This window comes from Diadema antillarum, unplaced genomic scaffold, assembly GCF_040938485.1.
Source record: "Diadema antillarum isolate AM-2024a unplaced genomic scaffold, OU_Dant_1.0 seq00001221_RagTag, whole genome shotgun sequence".
Classification (NCBI taxonomy): domain Eukaryota; kingdom Metazoa; phylum Echinodermata; class Echinoidea; order Diadematoida; family Diadematidae; genus Diadema; species Diadema antillarum.
In genome coordinates, this window is record NW_027272011.1 from 297094 (window position 1) to 317460 (window position 20367).

The 20367-nt window shown below is 37.5% G+C and overlaps 1 protein-coding gene across 1 annotated transcript; it reads left to right on the top strand.

Annotated features, from left to right (window-relative positions):
* The first annotated feature begins 1083 nt into the window (after nt 1-1083).
* On the top strand, nt 1084-14450 carry LOC139744932 (cysteine desulfurase-like). Its single transcript, XM_071655347.1, has 12 exons — nt 1084-1258; nt 3929-3996; nt 4655-4771; nt 6217-6300; nt 6958-7011; nt 7985-8083; nt 9179-9272; nt 10481-10615; nt 11120-11277; nt 11618-11889; nt 12533-12622; nt 13749-14450. Exons 1-12 carry the CDS (start codon nt 1126-1128, stop codon nt 13810-13812), a joined length of 1368 nt encoding a protein of 455 aa, XP_071511448.1. The 5' UTR covers nt 1084-1125; the 3' UTR covers nt 13813-14450.
* The last annotated feature ends 5917 nt before the right edge of the window (nt 14451-20367 follow it).

Below are 20367 nucleotides of genomic sequence, written 5' to 3' on the forward strand. Positions count from 1 at the left end.
ACAATGACTGTATAGATGGTTCATTCTGGAAAGACTTTTATTATAACTATCACACTTTGTACATTCAAGAATACTTAAAATTGAGTATACTGGTTTACTTTTTTTTTTTTACTTTGGTTGTTTCTATCCCTAAGCACATTTCATAACTATTTCAGAGCACTAATTAAAGCTAGGCTTTTGTTTCATCTGCAAAGGATAAATAATGCCTTAAGGAGAGGGGTGAAGATCAGTGGCGGATCCAGGGAGGACCGCAACCGGCGCACGCCCCCCCCCCTTTATTTTTTGTTGAAACAAAAGAAATAAAAAGAAAAAATGGGGTGGGGAGGGGTGCGTGCGCCCCCCTTTAATTTTGTAAACGCGCCCCCTCTTTACGGAATTCCTGGATCCGCCCCTGAAGATGGAGGTATGAGTTTTCTCACTGTCTCCCTCTATACAAATAAAATTTGTACATATCTCACAAATTCTGTTCTACAGCGGGAGACAAATTAAAGAAAACTCATACCTTGACATTGTAAGACTTGTAAACGTCCTGTAATATTTTCTTTCATTGTTCTATCCAATGTCACGAATCAGATGTAGAATTCTGATTTAGAGATTGCTATATAGGCCTATACTGAATTAACTCAAGCTGTAAAAAGATCAAATATTTTCAACCAATTACCAGTATACATTGAACCGATTCCCCCCCCCCCAACTTTTGCCGATTGTTTTCTTATTTATACACTTTCTCCATTCCCGTAACATTATAGGGGCCTAAACTATATACTCTTTCCATAAAATAGAGAGGTTTTATGCATGCTTTCAAAAAACAAACAAACAATCAAACAAACAAACAAAACAAAACAAAAATGTGTGTGTGTGTGGGGGGGGGGGGGGGGATCCCTCCTAACTAACCATGCATGGGTTGTGACAAAAAGCACCATGCACTGTTGCATGTGGTACTGTCACAAGCAGGGAGGTGGACTCGCCACACAACGAGTACCATCGCATCAGTCTGCAAGCGTCTGAACTGGAGGCTAAGCAATAGTGTTATTTCGTAAGAATAATTCGTGGACACCAACAAAATACTAGTACGTGCTGTAAATTGACATTAGAACTCTACCAGAAGTACCAGAAGCCGCCGTCATGATTCCCACAGTGGCCAGAATTTCATCACGATCTGTAAGGAATTTGCAGACTCTCCCCTTATTTACAGAAGTGGTGGGTAAACCTCATGGACCGCCATGTTCAAGGATTCGACATGCTGCGACAGTAGCCAGTGAGTCAGTGTAGTCCCATATATCTGTATTTATGTTCGTCAACAAGGGTTGCCAGAAACACTAAATTTATAGAGTCTGGGCAGCAGTTTGTCCCAGGGGTCCAGTTTGTGGCACCGCCTAGGAATATCTAACCAATTATCTTCAAAAGTAGACGGATATTTTTTTTCTAAATTGTTTTATTTGAAGAGCAACTGAAGAGCTTTCTTTTGATATCAGAATCATGAAATATAAACTCGGATGATGATGCATGATATTATTGATGCCTGATGCCTGGCCTTCATAATTCTAATTTAAACCGTCTGTGACTGTGTCACGCTGTTTTTAAAAAGGCAATAACCTATGACTTTCTTAACAAAATGTTAAGATTTTGTTCTGTTGCCAGGCAACCACCATCATCCCTTGTTTGTATCTTTAAAGTAATTTTATAGTAATTATACAAAATCTTACTAAGAGGCCTGGCATGGTGGTAAGGATTCCTTGTGTAACTGTGTTCAATATTCTAAAATTCATTACCTTTGTCAGTTTTGAGGATTGCAACAGTGACCAAAATGTCAGGGATGGGTCCGGTTTGCGGCACCCCTATGGGATTTACACACATTGCACATAGTGCTATTTTACATGTCAAAATGGTTGAAATTGATGAAATATTTTTACATGCAATCTTGAAAAACTATGAAATCATGAAGGATCGAGATAATGAATCTAAATAAAGTGTTCTAACAAGATGAAAACTAGTTGGACCATCAAAAAATATTTGGCTTTTGCAAAATTTTAATGTTTGAAGAAATCAGGGGACATTTTTGTGTGGGGTGCTGCATACTGGACCCCCCTTGCCACAAACCGGGTCCTCTTGGTGGTTGCAGATTTTCTGCATAAAATTGATTATTGTGACTAGGGTAATTGTCCACCATACAAAATTGTGATGCGGTGTCAAGAGGCCTTTGGTACCTCTTCCAATGAAAAAAAAAAAATAATAATAATTTCTGTTGCCCGTTTTACCAGAATACTACTAAATACCCTTGAAAAGGCCTTAACCTGCTGCAAACTGTTAACTGGGTTCGCTACTCTAGCAACTAGTAGAATCTATGCATGGATGAACATCGACTGCCATGACTTAGTGTAATTGATCACCTATAACGTCCCTCTGGATGTGTGCAGTTTTGTTAGTTAAATACATCCGCAGTTGATGACAGTGCAAAGCTTAGGGACTTTCCGGAGATGGGCATGCATGGCTGACTATTAATAAACATCGTCTGTTCTGACTATCTGTATGGTTGGACCTACTACTCATCGACCACCTAATTTTTATTTGCTTAGTAAGAATATTTAACACTGAAATTCACGTAAAAACTTGACCTATGTGATTGAGAAAATCCAGCACTATCAAATGCTGTAGTTCCACTTTCAATTCGAAGTTTCAGTGCAAAAATATCGCCGTCGAACTTGCGTGGTCTCTTTTCAGCTCCCTGACGTGCCGCTCCTTATTTAGATCAACCACTCTTTTTGTATTGACAATACACACAAACCAAATTGTATTAAACACTGTGTTGTACAAAGCTTTTTGGAAAATGCATTGACATTACATTACGATTCGGTTAGAATATTCATTTGAAATTTTGTCCTTGATTAAAACCATTAATGAACAGTTAATTTTCACGTTTTCCCACACATCCTCAGCAACGGTCAAAGCCAATACATTTTTGTGTGCTGTGCGCGCAGTGCAGTGCGTACTAAGCGTTCTGTGTGCCAAAACTACGCAGTCGGTTTCAAAAAGGGTGGTTGATGCATGTAGAGCTACCATACCAGTGTAATTTACTAGTGATCTAGATAGAAATCTAGACCTGACCCAATCTAAATTTACTTTTATGTTTAAATTACCATACTAGTCTGCAAGTAAATATGCATGGTAGATCTACAATGGTCTACATTTTACATCCACCAGCTGCAGGCAGGGGTTTGAACTGATGACATGACAAGATGGCTTGGCCATGGCATGGAGTTTTGATTATGGAGGCAATTCACATCTCACTGTCATTAAAATGACCCCTCAAATGGCAATACTTGTCATTGATGATACAATATGTCAATTAAATTGATGACTTGGGCATATGCACAAGTCTCAGTCTCCTCACACTGTCAGATTACAGTCTTATTTTGTCTGCAGCAGTGTAGGTAATGAAATTATTATTGTCGTATAAATAAAGATTATTGCTGAATGCATAGGGTCTACATCAAAATCACTTAGCGCATATATTGGTTCCAACCGCCGTATACATTACTGTCATGCAAGTAGTGAAAATTATGGATGGTGTTTTGGTTGAATTTTATTTGAATGTATGCATATGTGGTAAAAATAGTAATATACTTCAAGGGAGATGTTCTACTTCTTGATCACTTCTCACTGTGGTTGAACTGAAATGTAGCCATGCCATGATTCCAACATGCTTTGTCAAGGTATGGTAGCCTTCAGCATTCATGAATGATGGACTAATACAAACATTTCCCATACCAGGGTACTCTTTTTGTTATCATTTATCATTCTGTCCCAGTAACATGTTACAGAGAAACATACATTTCACTTATTATTTTGTTGTGTGTGTTTGTTTTTGCAAATTATACTTCCCAATAATAACTAACATGTGAATGTACATATGTATGTTCTTCTACAGGTCAGTCAAAAGATGGTAGTGTTGATGGAAGAGCCCTGTACCTAGATGCCCAGTCCACCACACCCCTGGTGAGTAAATGTTAAAGCGCAATCCCACTGCATTTGTACAAGTTAGCTTCTGTGAATAGACTGAAATAAAACAAGCAGAATGGTCTCCATACTCGAGATTTTTGAGATTTTTCACTTTCAGGAAGTAGTTGTATTGGTTGATAACACCATGTATGCAAATGTGATGATGTAGAGATGTCATAACCTCACAAGTTTCTCAATGTCCTGCACACAAATCCTCACTCAATGTCATTTTGAAATGAAATGAAAAAAAAAGAAGGTATGTTTTATGCATTGCGTTGACTTATTGAAGTGTTACAATTACCTAACATTTGTGAGTTTAAAGGGGATATGTGAGAATCCCTAAATTATAGATTTAAAAACATGGTATTTCTCCAAGGCAACTTCCCATAATCTGTATAATTTTGAGTTGTCAAATTCCAAGATGGCAGAACAAAGGGAACAATATTTTTAGGGCACTAAACTAGGAAGGAACAAAAAATAAAAATGTAAAGATATGACAGAGTATGTGCAGGCAGCAAAAATTGTGATCACAGTGTGTTTTCCAGAAAATAGTAAAACATGCTTTACATACTTGCCCTTTATACAAAAGCGTGATTGCTGGCGAAAGTAAGTAAAGTTATTTTGATAAGTAATAACTGTGATGATTACTTACTAGGACCCAAGAGTCTTAGATGCCATGATGCCCTACTCCGTGACATACTACGGCAATCCTCACTCCAGAACTCACCAGTATGGCTGGGAATCAGAGGAGGCAGTGGAGCTTGCAAGGAAGGTGAGACAGTTAACCCCTTCCGTGCTGAATTCTGAAATCCCCATAGACTTCTTACAACAATCACCAGGTTCCCGTATAGAACGGGTTAAGAGTTAAAGGTTTAAAATGATGGTTAACCCATTGAGGACTAGGCCCGAGTATGCTTGGGCAAGCGTGTATGGGAAATATGTGTCGAAGCAAAATCAGTCCGTCCTCAACGGGTTAAAGTAAGAGAGGTAATTGTTCCAACTGGTGGTCGGTCAGATTGAGTCGGTGGAGTTGAAAGTCAGAGATGATAATGAATACTGGCAGTCAGTCTCATCATTGGTTAGAGGTTCTGTTAAGATTTGGTGATTAAGATGGATTTCAGAGTTGTCTCACATGAAAAGACGTATTCTTGTAAAGCCCAGAGCCTTGCATTCACCGGCCATCATTTTTGAAAGCCATATTTGAACAGTAATCATGCCTTCTCTTCCCAAACAATTCACAAGTAGATACAACAATAAATATTGATGTAGTTTAAATTCAATTCTCATATGCTTGTCTTGACAGTAGTCTCTACCCACAGGATGATGTCTTATATAGAGTGGTGATTGGTCTGTCTGATTCAGTTTAGACCATTTTGAAAGGGATAGTTTGTAACTGATCAGTGGGAATCAGTGGGAATGCTGTGGGATAATTGTTCCAATTCTTGTGGGATTCATTTAAGAGTACATTATATATCTATTGTTGTGTGAAAATTATTTGCTTCAGAACGGTCTCATATTCAAGTAATGTGCAGTTTAATGCCCCGTCACTGTACAGGCATGCTAACCTGGAAACGTTAAGCTGCACATTACTTGAATATGATATCATTCTGAAGCAAATAATTTTCACACAACAATAGATATATAATGTACTCCTAAATGAATCCAACAAGGATTGGAACAATCATCCCCCAGCATTCCCACTGATTCCCACTGATCAGTTACTAGTCATCCCCTTTAAAGAAAACCTCAAACGTGATGTGTCATGAGGGATACATTTGATGAATAATAGAAGAAAAAAAAAACCTTGTGAACTTTTCAAATTCTTCTACTTTGGAACATGGTTTTTTTTTCGTGATATGATTATGATGTGTAAACAAATTAACTCTTTAATTTGATTTTTAAACATACACCATTTCATCCTTGAGCCGTCAATATGTGTGTCTTGTGAGTACTCCTAATCCAACCTTTGCTGACTTATCTGAGTGGAATCTTTAGTCCACCCAGTTTTAAGAATGCAAGTGCCATAGGTATGTAAGTAGTTAGCTGCAGCATTACCAGTACGATATGTGCATGTTTTTATCTCTGGCTGCATGTGGGCATGTAACACACGATCTTAATAGTGACATGTTATATGTGCAACTCAATCTCTACGCACATAGTTATTACTTATATTCAGTCTGTCTACGTCTTCCTCTCTGTCTATTGTGCTACCAACAGCAAGTTGCTGATTTGATAGGGGCGGATGCTCGAGAAATTGTTTTCACAAGTGGAGCAACAGAGTCCAACAATATCTCTGTGAAGGTGAGAAAATTCAATTTTACCTATGTTTAGAAAAATATCCAATAACAATTTATGTTTCGTTATCCTGTGGATCACAATAGAGTCAAATACTGTATCTATGAATCTGATGTTAAGTTTGATTTTCTAGTGAAGTCAGAAATATCTGCATGCAGGAATCATAATCACAAATGTGTCCATAGATGAGCTCAGGTAATGGGTACATACCTCTGTGATATACACAGAAACTCGCTGTGTCAGAAGCCATATTGTATAGATGCTTCATGTCTTCCAGGTAAATCAGTATTCTCCTTATAATTACACGTGTAGACTCCTTCATGAGCTTCTTTGCTGGTGAAAATGTTTTTGGACTGTGTAAATAATGCCTATATGAGTCAAACTATGCGCATGTGAGACATGTGTTGTGTTTGAATGTGTTTTAAGCGTTTCATCTTATGCTCGCGTCTAGACTGATCTTCGTACTCAAGGGAAATTTCAGAAAAAAATGGGTGTGGATCCGTTGTTGCCTCCAAGTACTATGACTATTGTGTAGGCCGACATTGACTGAAAATTTGTAATTATGGTGACAATGTTTGATGATGATTTTGTAATGGTATAATGGGTAAAGAGGAAGTACATCTTCTTTATTTGTGTCTGATTTTTTTTTCCTTTTATGTGCAGGGACTGGCCAGGTTCTACAAGTCCAAGAAGAAGCATGTTATCACAACCCAGACAGTAAGTAAAGGGATGTGTTCTACATCATAACATAATGTCATTTAGAATGTAGCTGTGTGTGCTACAGCTTCAGGCACATGTACATTTAGGATGGCGGCTTAAAGATCACTGATCATTCAAAGTATGCTGCTTGTATAAAATTGTCCAATGTTTCACCTCTCATAGCAACCACAGAACTTAAAGGCATAATTTACCATTTGCAAAGGAAACAAAAACCCAGCATTGGTGCTTTAAAATAGTTCTGAAATATGAGTTAGGGATAGAAACAACCACTAAAAATATAAATTGGTAAAATCGATGTTAAGTATTATTAAATATACAAAATGTGAACAATAGTTATAATAAAATGTTTCCAGACTAAAACCGTCTACAGTTAACGTTTTATTGAGAAAAATACAGATATCTCCTTATATTTCAGGCTTTATCGTGAACATTTTATTTGATAGGATGTTTTGTGGTACAACAGACCTACACATTGCATAAAATATCATATCTTGACATTTTTAAAATCACTGTTCTCAAAGGTAAACAGGACCTTTAATAGTTTGAAATTTCATTGATCATGTGACTGTTTTGATGAGAAAACCAATATATTTTTCTTACTAACAAAATGATGTAAATAGTGAATATGTACCACAAACAGTATTGTGAAGCATTTTCAGCATAATGATCTTAATAAGCATTATAAGCATTGATTCCAAAGTGTTACTTCCCTAACAAGCGTAGACTTAAGAGTTGAACAGCTCAACTTTTGGATGTGACTCTCTACGTCTTCCTGAATTAGTCTACCTTACATTACACACCATGACACTCCTGCTCTTTGTGCTTTGCTGTGCAGTAGTTGGCCACAAACAATTTAAGATTTCCAGTTGTATATGTATGTGGTTTTGGTGTAAGCTATGCAATTTATCTCAAGACAATTTGCCTGTGGTAGAAAGATTGCTATCTTATCATACAATTTCTTTTTCACCAGGAGCACAAGTGTGTTCTGGATTCCTGCCGCGTCCTGGAGGGAGAAGGTTTTGATGTCACATACCTGCCAGTGAAAGAGAATGGGATCATTGATATCAAGGCAAGACTAAGTTTCCCTGGTCAGCTATGTGTAATTTACTTCCCGGCAAACTTCCTGTTATTTGAGCACATGATCGCACAACAGACAAAACTGTATAATTTTAGCAAAATGAAACTATGCATGGTTTTGGTCTCTAGCAGGCATGCACTACAAGAGCAAAAACTATGCATCCACCATGAATACTTATAAAGTTGTAAATGTGTGCAAGAGAGAGCAAAATAATGAGCAGTCTGCTTATTCAGTATGAAATGGAGCTAAGCATGTGACAAACTTCTCAAAGTTTCAGCCACGTGTGGTCATGCTATGTAGAAATATGCATAGTTTTGCAAGAAGTGAGAGACTTCTCAAGTGCTTGTAGGAAGTTTCGCCAGAAAGCTTTGGAGACTTGTGCAGTCATACTGCCCAACCTACATTAAGCACAGTACCGACCGGGTAGTGAAGCTATGCATAATTTCGCGTAGTCTGAATGGGGCAAGTGAAGCTTCAAATTGTGTCTGGTCAGATGGTGTCTTGTATGTTTACTCCTAAGGGAGAAAACATATGGATGAAAAAAAAAATGCAAATTTGAGATAGAAGTAGAGACTCTGTCTTGACTTAATATGATAACATTTATACTAGGAATAGCATGCTGGTTTAATTGTCACACATGTAAAAGGCAGGTTTAGTATAAATTAAAATTCAGGAATATATTTTCTGTGAGAAGCTTGTGACAGGCTAACCAGTTTCCCTGCTCCTCCCCAGTGGAACCCAGCATGCATGCATTACCAACCTTGATTATAAAAAGTATACATGAAATTCTAGTATAATGCTTAACCAGTGTATTGCTTAATGTGTCTTGGAAGAGACCTCAAACTGTCTTCATGCTGTAACAGAGCCATTAGAGCTATTTTAAGACAAAAGTGGGTGTCCTCATGACCATTTATGCAGTTTGTAACGAAGTCTCTCAAATCATCAGATTAATCAATGCTGAACTATGTATGCTCTAATAATGACAATGAACAAGAAGATAAGTATTGATGTAATATAATGGAACAGAATCATTCATTTTTCTGTGAATGGTGAATGTACTAAACTTGACTTTTCATTATATGACAGGACCTGGAAGCAGCATTCAGACCAGACACCATTTTGTGTTCCATCATGGCTGTCAACAATGAGATTGGCGTGAAGCAGCCCATCAAAACTATCGGTGAGATACATACTCGAGGAATGAGGGGGGGGGGGGGGTATGCAGTTTCAGTTTTTTTCTTCTTTTTGCATGTTTTCGGGTCACACTCATGCTCTGTGCAGGATATTAGCATGATTCATCATCATCATCCACATTGCCAACGCAATCGTTATCATCATCACCATTATCATCACCATCACCTTCACCATCACCTTCACCATCATCATCAGCAGCAAGCAGCAGCAGCAGCACTGTGTCCATAAAGTGCTATACCATGCCAGAGCAGTTACAACCACTTTATTTCTTCCTTAGAGACCTGTCTCTTGTGAGCTTTTGTACGTTTTTGGTATGATTGGAGGTGTAGAGAATCTTGTGAAATTAAGTTGAAGACATAAAAGTGACGTCCTCTGTCTCGTGTAAAAAAGGGAACTTTTATAGGAGCAGCTCCTACTATTTGAGAGATGCATCCCAGCTGAAGTATGCAATGCCTTGCCAAATACTTGTGTCAATCATCAGTATTTACTGACTATGAAACTTCTTTGCAAATGTTGTATACCTATACTGTATACGCTGTTATTTTTGCGTACAGATATTTTCGTGAATGGCGATGTCACAGACATTTTCGCGAGATGATGTTTTTTCGAATTGACGCCGACGCTTATGTTAATGCTCTATCAACAAAGTGCATGGAGGCACTTTCGCATGTTGTTAAATTTGTGATCTAACTGTGATTCGCGAAATTCGTGAAAATTAAACCCTCGCGAAAATAACAGCTTATACAATATATTACACCCTTCTTTAGTTTTTGTTGTTGTTGGTGGTGGTGGTGCTACAACTATATGACATGATCGTTTCAAAGTTTTCCATTCGGAACCACTGTACAATCACTCAATGTACATGTAAATGTCATATGACAACTGTTAAAGATACAATCATCTCATGGGGTTATATATTACTGTTTCTCCAGGAAGAACTATCATGACAGCCTAGCAATATATTAAAAAAAAAACAATCATCTTCATGCAAAGTAGCTGAGTGGAAATGATTAGGGAGATTTTGTGCCCAGTAACAGATCTGACTTGTTTAAGATCGTATCTCAAACCCTGTTGCAAGAATTCATCCAGGAAGGGCATAGGAAGTGTGTGTTTGTTATCCATCTTGTGTTTGATTCAAAGAGTATGTGAATAAAGATAAGAGTATGTTGTGTTTTGTGACTAAATGTTGTACAGGTGAGATGTGCCGCGCCCGGAAGGTCTTCTTCCACACAGATGCTGCTCAGGCCGTCGGCAAAATTCCTGTGGATGTCAACGACATGAAGATCGACCTCATGTCCATCAGTGGGCACAAGATCTACGGTCCTAAAGGTAGAGTACAGCAAAAGAAATGAATAACTTGGCTTCAGCACTCTTGTGTATGCTTACAGAGTCTATAATAGATTAATAGGGCACATGCTGTGATTCCAACCTCCAATGGTAAACCATGTAAGCCTGCATGGGAGGTAGTATGTGGTACACGAAGTGTAGTAGAAAAATTAAACTGTTTTAATTGTGAAAAAGAGTCATTCTTTTGTGAATAAGCTTTAACCTGGTGTGTTTCCCCATCTTTTACTTCTTTCTGTTGTGCTTATGTAGTAGAAAAATTAAACTGTTTTAATTGTGAAAAAGAGTCATTCTTTTGTGAATAAGCTTTAACCTGGTGTGTTTCCCCATCTTTTACTTCTTTCTGTTGTGCTTATCTTTATCATAATCTCTTTGATCATGGCATACAAAATGCATTTGATTTCTGAGTGAAAGAAACATTTTGAGAAAAGTTAAAGTTCATTGATATGAGAAGATCTAACATGTGGTACTCTTGATTTTATCCATTAGGCATTGGTGCCCTCTATGTTCGTCGCAGGCCAAGGGTGCGAGTGGAGCCCCTGCAGAGTGGGGGTGGGCAGGAGAGGGGGATGAGGAGTGGAACCCTCCCTGCCCCACTGGTGGTCGGCATGGGAGCAGCGTGTGAGATTTCTCAGCAGGAGATGGAGGTACGCTCATTTACATATATGCTTTCCTTTACTATACACCATGAGACCATCTATTCCAGTTCCTTGGCAGGATTTAAGGGTATATCCATATTCTAATAGCAGTGTGAAGAAAAACAACCAGCCACCTACTCAGGATTATTAGAGAGAAAGTAAACTTCTTCTCAAGAATATTAGCTGGAAGATCAGCAAGGGAATAGTTGAAGTGATGAATAATATATTGTTATTTTTGTTTCATTACATCTGAATGGAATTGAAATGCAACTGTTTTGTTTTGTGTTTTTTCTATATTCATTATTGTGCATGGTATCATGTCATAAAGGAATTTATGTTTCTCTCGTAGTATGACCACAAGAGAATCAGCATGCTGTCTGAGCGTCTGATCAACAAGATAAACGCTGCCCTGTCGAACGTGATCCGTAATGGAGACCCGGAAGAGACGTACCCTGGCTGCGTCAATCTCTCATTTGCCTACGTGGAAGGGGAGAGCCTGCTGATGGCTCTCAAGGATGTGGCCCTGTCATCAGGGAGTGCCTGTACCTCGGCATCCCTGGAACCGTCCTACGTCCTGAGGGCCATTGGTGCTGATGAAGACCTGGCTCATTCCTCCATTCGGTAAGTTAGCCAGTAGCTACCCATGGTCTGTCTTAGACAAGGGCTATCCAGGACTTTGTTTCTCTTCTATCAGTTCAGTGCTCTGATGGCAGAACCTTTGAGTCATCAATGTCTGTGATTTTGCACTGAAATCATGTCTGTAATACCATGGTTTATGTAGTGGAAATACAGAAAACACAACACTGAAGTGAATGATTTTTTTTCTTGGTTTTTCTTTTATTGTCATTGTATGACTTCAAGCAATATGCTATCCGACTTTTATAGGATAAAAAGTGGTTTTAGGGAAAGAAATGGGAAGTGCTGAAGTGACTGAGGCAAATGAAGTGATAGAAAGCATTTTGGTCCAGTTGCCTTGAATCCAGTCCCACAAACAGATATGAAAATATGCTTTTATGTCATTCTGAAAATATGAGTATGCGTATTAATCTAGCTTTGATTGTGTGGACCAGCAAGTTATGAGAGGAGACACAATTTGCCAAATGATTAGTGATTCATGCCTTGCTTCACAAACGCTGTTATCCACAGAGCTAAGAGAGGCCAAGAACATTCACTTGAGAAAACAAAAAACAAACAATAATGTGCCAAAAGTACATGACATTTAAATCAAGAGTATTTGATATGTATTTGTTATGTCTTCTCACAGGTTTGGTATTGGGAGGTTTACCACCGAAGAAGAAGTTGACTACACTGCAGAGAAATGCATCAAGGAGGTTACGCAACTCAGAGAAATGAGGTGAAGAAAAAAAGCCCCAAAGTTTGTCAATTTCACGGACAGCAATTCCAGTATCACACACAAGATCAAGATATATCTAGCTGCTTGATTAGGATAATATTAAAGAGGTTTAATCAAGAGGGTTGACTGTCTATCAGGAGAAAAGGTGGCATTCTTGGAATGAGAAAGGAAAGAGCCGTGTACAGTGGACTCTCATTATAACGAAGTCCTTGGACCAGCAGTTTTATATCAACATTTTGTTATAACGAAACAAATAGAAATACATAGAGTAGAAAATGTTACGGCCTGAATTTTTGTTTCGTTTTGACTGGAATTTTGATTTTGTTTGTTTTAATGGGAATGCACTGTTCCCAGAAATTTACTGTGAAGTCAGTAATCCAACTTCAGTGGTCGGTGAAAGCATTGAGAAAGCGATGGAAGTAATGCTGTGTCTTTTGTACAGTGTGTGGCCAAAGCAGGGATGAATTTGAGACAAATACTATAAGACATTTTACAACTTTTGTGGTTTGTTTATAGGAAAGTGAAAAGATAATCCAATCATGTGTCAAAATCAAGAGTGAATCAGCTTTTTGTGTCGTGTGTTTTCCTCCTTATTCATGCCTACTAAATGAATGAATCAGAATTTCATAAAGCGCATTTCAATTACACTATTGTATTTCCAAGTATTTTTTGAGTGATTAGTTTGGGGACTTGCATGAAACTGAACATTTTGTGCCAGCAACACACTTGAGTAACATTTGAATTAAGCATATCACCTTAGTTTCATTCGTGAAAGCAGAAGACAAATTTCTGGAATAACTATACAAGTGCAGATGGCGAAGTACAAATAAATATTCAATGCTAGGTACTTATTCTAAAGGACCGTTGTAAATGCTCTTTACATTGAGAGGAGAGTCTATCGGGATTGCACATGACAAGATAGAACAACTAAAAGTCTGAGCAGTAGACCAATAGCTTTATTACTCCTTTATATCCATATTATTTGTTACTACATAGTACTTCTGTGTTAATTAACATATAAAAAATTGTTATCAATGTTGATTGAAATGCAATATTACTGTTTTTTTCTACATAGCATGTGGTTGATGATTCTTTTTATCATATATCATAAATTTTCCTCTGTCAGCCCACTCTGGGAGATGGTGCAAGAAGGCATTGACCTGAAGACCATCAAGTGGACACAGCACTAGTGGACGAAGAAATCTCTTAATCTTTTCCAGGAGGGTTACTTCCTTCCGTACAACAGGACACTTCTTTCTCAGCAGATGACATTCTGCACCGTGCCATCAGGCTGGTGCGTTTGGTTCATTTTGATTGCTGCTTCCTTGCTATTGGCACTCCAAAACTGTTTGCGGATTCTTTTTTTCTTTTTCTTTTTTTTTTCCTTTTTTTTTGTTGATTATTGCAATACTTCCTTATTTATTGTCAAAGTGTCGGCCTTCTCAAATCCACAAACTCCAAATTCCAGTTTGTATGTGTCATATGAAGCAGTAGCATTGGATTTGAGCAATGTAAATTAGCATCTCATGTTGCAGGCTTCAGCCATATGATGCTGTTCGAGCCTAGGGGACGTAGGGCATTGTATCATTAAGCTGACTCAACAGAAGTCGTGACATTATTTTACTTTTCTTTTTTTCATACATATCACTCAAAACTATCAAAAAAGGAGTAACATTTCATGTTGTGAGTCACTGGATAAGATGGTATGGTGGATCTAAAATAAGTGACAAAATGCCGACATAACTTGATCCTGGTTGTAAAAAGGGATTGGACATATTGGCCAGTTCACAGTTACAACCTCTTGAAATTGATATGTCAAATATTTAAAAGTTGGACAGATCTTCATGAAAACAATATTATAGATATTCACTCTCTTCCGATCAGTGTTATCATTGTCCTGTATAATCCTTTCTTTTTTTTTAATGTAAACATGATTATAACATTTCAGGTCATATTTATACAATGCAAGCATATTTCAAGTGCATTAGCTGTGCAAATCGGGAATGCACTCCAGATAACTTGGTGTGTGACTGTGATATTCCTCTAGGTTTTCGGAAAAATCATTACATTATCCTGTATTATGATAGGCATTTATTGGCATTTGAGATAAAGACAATTACAGTGTATTTCCAGCCAAGGTGCATAGAGCAGCTTTAACTTTCAAGGGAAGTTTAATCATGTGCAGAACCAATTTATATACTTTACAGTACAGTCAAACCTGTTTACAGTGGCCACCCAAGGGAGACACTAAGAGTGGCTATTAAAGACAGGTGGTCACTATGGACAGATTTGATTGTATTTGTGTGCAAGTGTTTGTGACAGCTGTAACAATGGTTACACTCTCAGTCTCACAAGTTCTTCAATGATGAAAAACTTGTTGGATGTGGGAAAGTTTTGCTGTACATGGTCTTTTGGGGAATATACAGGAATCACATGTATTTTCACACGGTTTGAGTGAAATCAGCTATCGGGGATAGTCTGGTTGTAGCATTGTGGTCCAGAAGGCAGTGCTGTAGCTGTTGGGTCAGAATCCCTCTGATTTTGCATCATTGACATGTTTGTCAAAAATTGTAAATCAGCAGTTGCGATCTTAAAATGAAGATTGAAACATTTGAGGAGAACAAAAGATCTGCTATAATGCATTTTCTCCCCTCTGCATAAACAATCTCTCTATTTCATTCAGTAAGCCTTATTTGCCTTGGACTATCTAACATAACAATATTTGAATTGAGAGGCTCAGGGCCTGGGTATTGTAGTTCATTGTGTCACTGCTGGCAATTTTCCATCATGTTTGTTAAAATTTTCAATCAGCATTTGCCATCTTATAGTTTACAGAGGGTGACATTTCATGAAAGTCTACTACAGTACATCATCTCCCCTCTGCATAAAAACAATCTCTTTCAAATCAACTTTTAGTTGGCATGGAGTCAGAGTTCCTTGCTGGATAAATTTCATCAATGTGGGGATGTTCACCAAAAGAAATTGGAGTGCAGTGATGTTGCAATATGTAATCTCATAGCTTGCCATGTTTTGAGAGGTAGTTGGTTATCTATTAATGTGTGTTATGAATATAATAACCATTCACTTCCTTACTAAATGTGCATCATTGAATAATTGCAAAATGTTACAAAACAAAGGAACATATTTACTCAGTATAGCAAAAGGAGGGGGATAGCACATGTAGTAATACATAGAAAATGTGCAGTCCCCAAAGTGTGCACCAAACTTGTCATGTTGGTGGTTCTGTTGAAACAAAACTATAATTGTGATGTAGCTTTTTCAATCCCAGATTGACATCGGGGGAAATCAACAAACATACACAACTTCCCACTAATCCTGAATTGATCATATGGTGGGAATAGTAACAGCACATATCGTGTTACAGAAGTTTTATAGCCAGCAAGAGTGGCTCATATCCCTTTCTCACAAGTAATGAGTGGTGCAGCACTGTCTGTTTCTTTCCTGAGAAATGTTCACCTTGCATGCTGATGTACATGTACATAAAAGTATATAGTTACTGTATACGCTATAATTTTCGCGAATTGCCGCTGTCACACATTTTCGCGAGTGGTTAAATTCGCGATTGGGGGACCGGAGAAAATATGAAGTGGCAAAGAAAGTGTGAATTTCAACTCACTAGCAAATAAGAATGATACTAGTTATAGTATACACTGCATGAAAAAAAAAAACTTACCAAACTCTGCGAACTAGTAAGTCAGAATTCAACATTTTTGAAGTGGTTAAGTCCATCATGCTAGATTTCTGACGAGTGGTCCCCTTGCGAAAATGGATTGGCTTTCTACAGTATTCGAAAGTAGACGTGGACGTGCTATTATGTACGTAAACAAGCTTAGCCAGTATGGTCTGTTCGGTAAGCCGTGACATGGTGATACTGGTACTGAAATGTTCGTATCATCAAGGCAAGGGATTCATTTTGGAAGGTGATATTTTCACGTGTTGTTAATTTCGGGAATAGCTCCTGACTCGCGAAATTCGCGAAAATAAAACCCCCGTGAAATATATAGCGTATACAGTAAATGAACTTAAATCTTGAGTCTTGGTGTATACAAAGGTCATGAGATGTCTGAATCTTGTGAGTGAATCGCACAAATTGTCAAATACGTAAAGTGTAAGCAATCATTAAATGAATCTGGTAGATAATCTACACTCCCTAGGAATTTACTTCAATCAGGAAAGTTTGAGATTCTTTCTTTTTTTTCAATTATTTGTTATGAATTAATAGATAAAATGAGCCTGTTCTGATGCTAGAAGTTCATAGAGTTATTCAACTTTCAAAGTAAAAAGTAAAAAAATCAAATTTGTGAAAGTAATCAAATATAGAGACTTTGGTATTGAAAATAAAGTGTAAATATTTATGAAACAGGATGTGTGGAATGATGCATGGTTTGTGAACTTCTTTCAAGAAAAAAAAGTGTTAAGAATTGGAGATCATGAATACCTATGTAATATACATGTTTTCTCAAAGAAAATTACTCAGTGTCGCAAAACTGATTTTGCTTATGTAGGACCCAAGATACGACCGTTTGTCCCTGATAGTGATTTTTTTTTTCATTCTGGCAAGGATTTTGTAGGCTTTGCTTCTTTTTTTTTGTGGGTAAGAGGTATTATAGAGGGACAAAAAACAACAACAACAATGCACAAACACACACACACACACACACACACACACACACACACACACACTGAATAAGACAATGCGTACACCACTGAGTACATGCATTAGGTACTGTAGTAAACATGGAGTAAGATTCAAGTCAAAGGCCATGTCCTTGCATGAGGCTGTGACCTGGATTTTCATTTCTGTTGTGAACATCAACAGGAAGTCACCTCACAATGTCATCCGCTCAAACTTGGCAAAAGGCTGGTTTTTGCATCAATTTCCTTTCCCTCAGCTTGTCAGCTGTGCCATGACAGCCAGGATCCAATATACTTTACAATTCCACACCATGTACTACAAATTGACTATAAGAGATCCATGTAAAGTGAAATCAGACAAACAAAGCAGTAGACATCTCGTAAAGTCTGAAAGAAAGTTGGGAAAGTTCAAATTCCCACAGGTCTTTATATATAATTTGTGATACTGGGCCTCATTTCATTTCTTAAAAAATGATACAATAGCAACTCTTACTGGAATGCAATTGACAGAAATGACAAAAATCCAGCTTCCTGATTGGCTGTTGCTATTGGAAGTTGCTATATCAACAAGAATTGCTATCCTAACATCTTTTATGAAATGGACCCTGGTTTTTGTTGGTTGCAAACACTTAGAAATAGCCGAGGTCAGACTTTGGTGACTTCTCTAACATTATCTGTATTGGAGCTTATTTTATTTGTCATATTAACCAATTTACATGTGGTATGGAATCGTTTATAAGGCACCAAGTCCAAGAACCTGCATGTGTCTTTTTGTAAGTGGCTGTGTATGTATACATGTATGTGATGGGGAGTTTGTATGTGATATGAGTGGTGCGTGTTCATAAGAGTGAGATGTGTGTGCCGACACGAAATCTTCGTCTGTATAGTGCGCGTTATATACAGGTATATGACGTGTAAAATTGCCCTGAGGAATCTTTGTTTTATACAATTAACTTCTTGAACAACATCTGCCATTCTACAGAATTTGAAGTAGTGGTCTGCGTGCATTTTCAGGAACCCAAAATTATGGAGTCGCCTTCCTGCCAACTTGGGTTTCAGTGTCTAATTTTTAAGAAATCCATTAGACCATCATTTAAAAAAAAATACTAATTTCGATTGTATATCTGATGTCACAAATGACTTATGTGCAATCATTTCGTTCGTGCATACAGGATGTGGGATCTTACGCACGTGTGTTCCACAGTTTTGTTGTTTAATACTCTCCCAGCACTTAACGCCGAATAATTGAGAGTCGCTGTTACAATATAAATGGATGCTATGTAATGTTCTGTACTTTCAACTCACACACGACGTCAGCGGGCACCTGATGTGATACTGTAGCCCACATGTATTTCCTGGCTCATAATATGATCATCGCCTACCTTGACAAAAAAAAAAGTATTTGGGTTGAGAAAGGTGAAAATTTTTATTCACACAGATTCACACTCGCACCCCTTAGACTGCATTGTTGTGGCTGCCATAAAGACGTTAACAATACAACTTTTCCTTTAACATTCATATGTAAATCATGAAACATTCAATACAAACAACCTTTGCCGACCTACACAATAGATTCAATTAAATCCAAAAAAAGGTGCCACATAGAGACATGGAATAAAAGAGAAATGAAATTTGAGCCAAGAATGCCGTAAATGAAATACATTGCATTGTTTATTTCGTGTTAATGACTTTACATGATTAGTTGATTACTTATACATTTCATATCAAAGACCTATACACAAATCATACCAAGGTATATATTCACGTACCTGATTGCCCTACGAGAATATAATTAAAGGACAAGTTCACTTTCAGAGACATATGGATTGAGTGAATGCAGCAATATTGATATGAGGAAAATCGGGCAATCCGTTTAAAAGTTATGAATTTTCAAACTTTCTGCTTAGTCCCTGCTGGATGAGCAGACTACTACAGCTTGTGATGTCACATGTGTACAACGATGTAAGGAAAGTATAAAGAAAATTCAAGATATTTTCACTTTTCTCGTATAATAAAAGAACGCTTGACTTCCCTCTTTCAGAAGGCAAGGGGAATAATATCGTCCTTAACATATACCTCAGTGACAAGTCGAGAAAATGTGCACCTTTTCAAAAAAGTACAATTTTGTGAAATTTTCTTTATATTTTCTTTATATCGTTGTACGCATATGACATCATACACTGTAGTAGTCTTCTCATCCAGCAGTGATACGCAGATACTTTAAAAAGTCATAACTTTTGAACGGATTGTCCGATTTCCCCCAAACTTTCACTGATGTGCTCTACAAATACTGCTGCATTCACTCACTCCACATGTTTATGAAGGTGGACTTGTCCTTTAAAGGCACTTAAAATTTTTGCAGCCATGTATATAATCTCTGGTCTCCGTCATATTCCGTAACTTGAGGCATACAGCGGCCTTTTCAAGAGACTCTTATTTTTTTATATCATTCTCATTTCAAAATCTGCAATATCAGAGTCATCGTTCATAGTAGAGTAACTCGTAATGCGTATGAAGTATTAATGTAATGGAATGGAAATTTATTTCAAAAAAAAAAAAAAAAACGTGGAATGAACAAATCAGAAAGAAGTATATAGAACGATACATTTCTCTAGGTTTGACTATGTGTAATAAATTGAACACTGCACCCCAGACTTTCAACCAACAATCACAACAAAAATCGAAAAAAAAATGCCTTGTACGATACCTATCACAATCATCCTATCATATGAGAAAAGAAAAAAAGAAGATGAACTGAAATACTTAGAACTGCGAGTGTTTGTGTGTGTGTTTATGTTTGTGAGAATTTTCATAAAATTAACTTCTTAGCACCTGCCATTACCAATGGCTAAAATACAAAAATACAATCATTATATGATTAAATGTACATGGACGCTTTGTCACATTGCCTGAATGGACAAATGCGGGGGGGGGGGGGGGGCAATGAAGTGGGTTCACGTGAAAACTGTTTTTAGCCCGCCCTTTTTTTTTCTCTCTGCAGAAACCACGGTTTGCTTGAGGCTTGAAAAACAAAAACACACACACACAAAAAAAAAAGACGAAGAAAGAAAAAACGACCAAACAAGCAA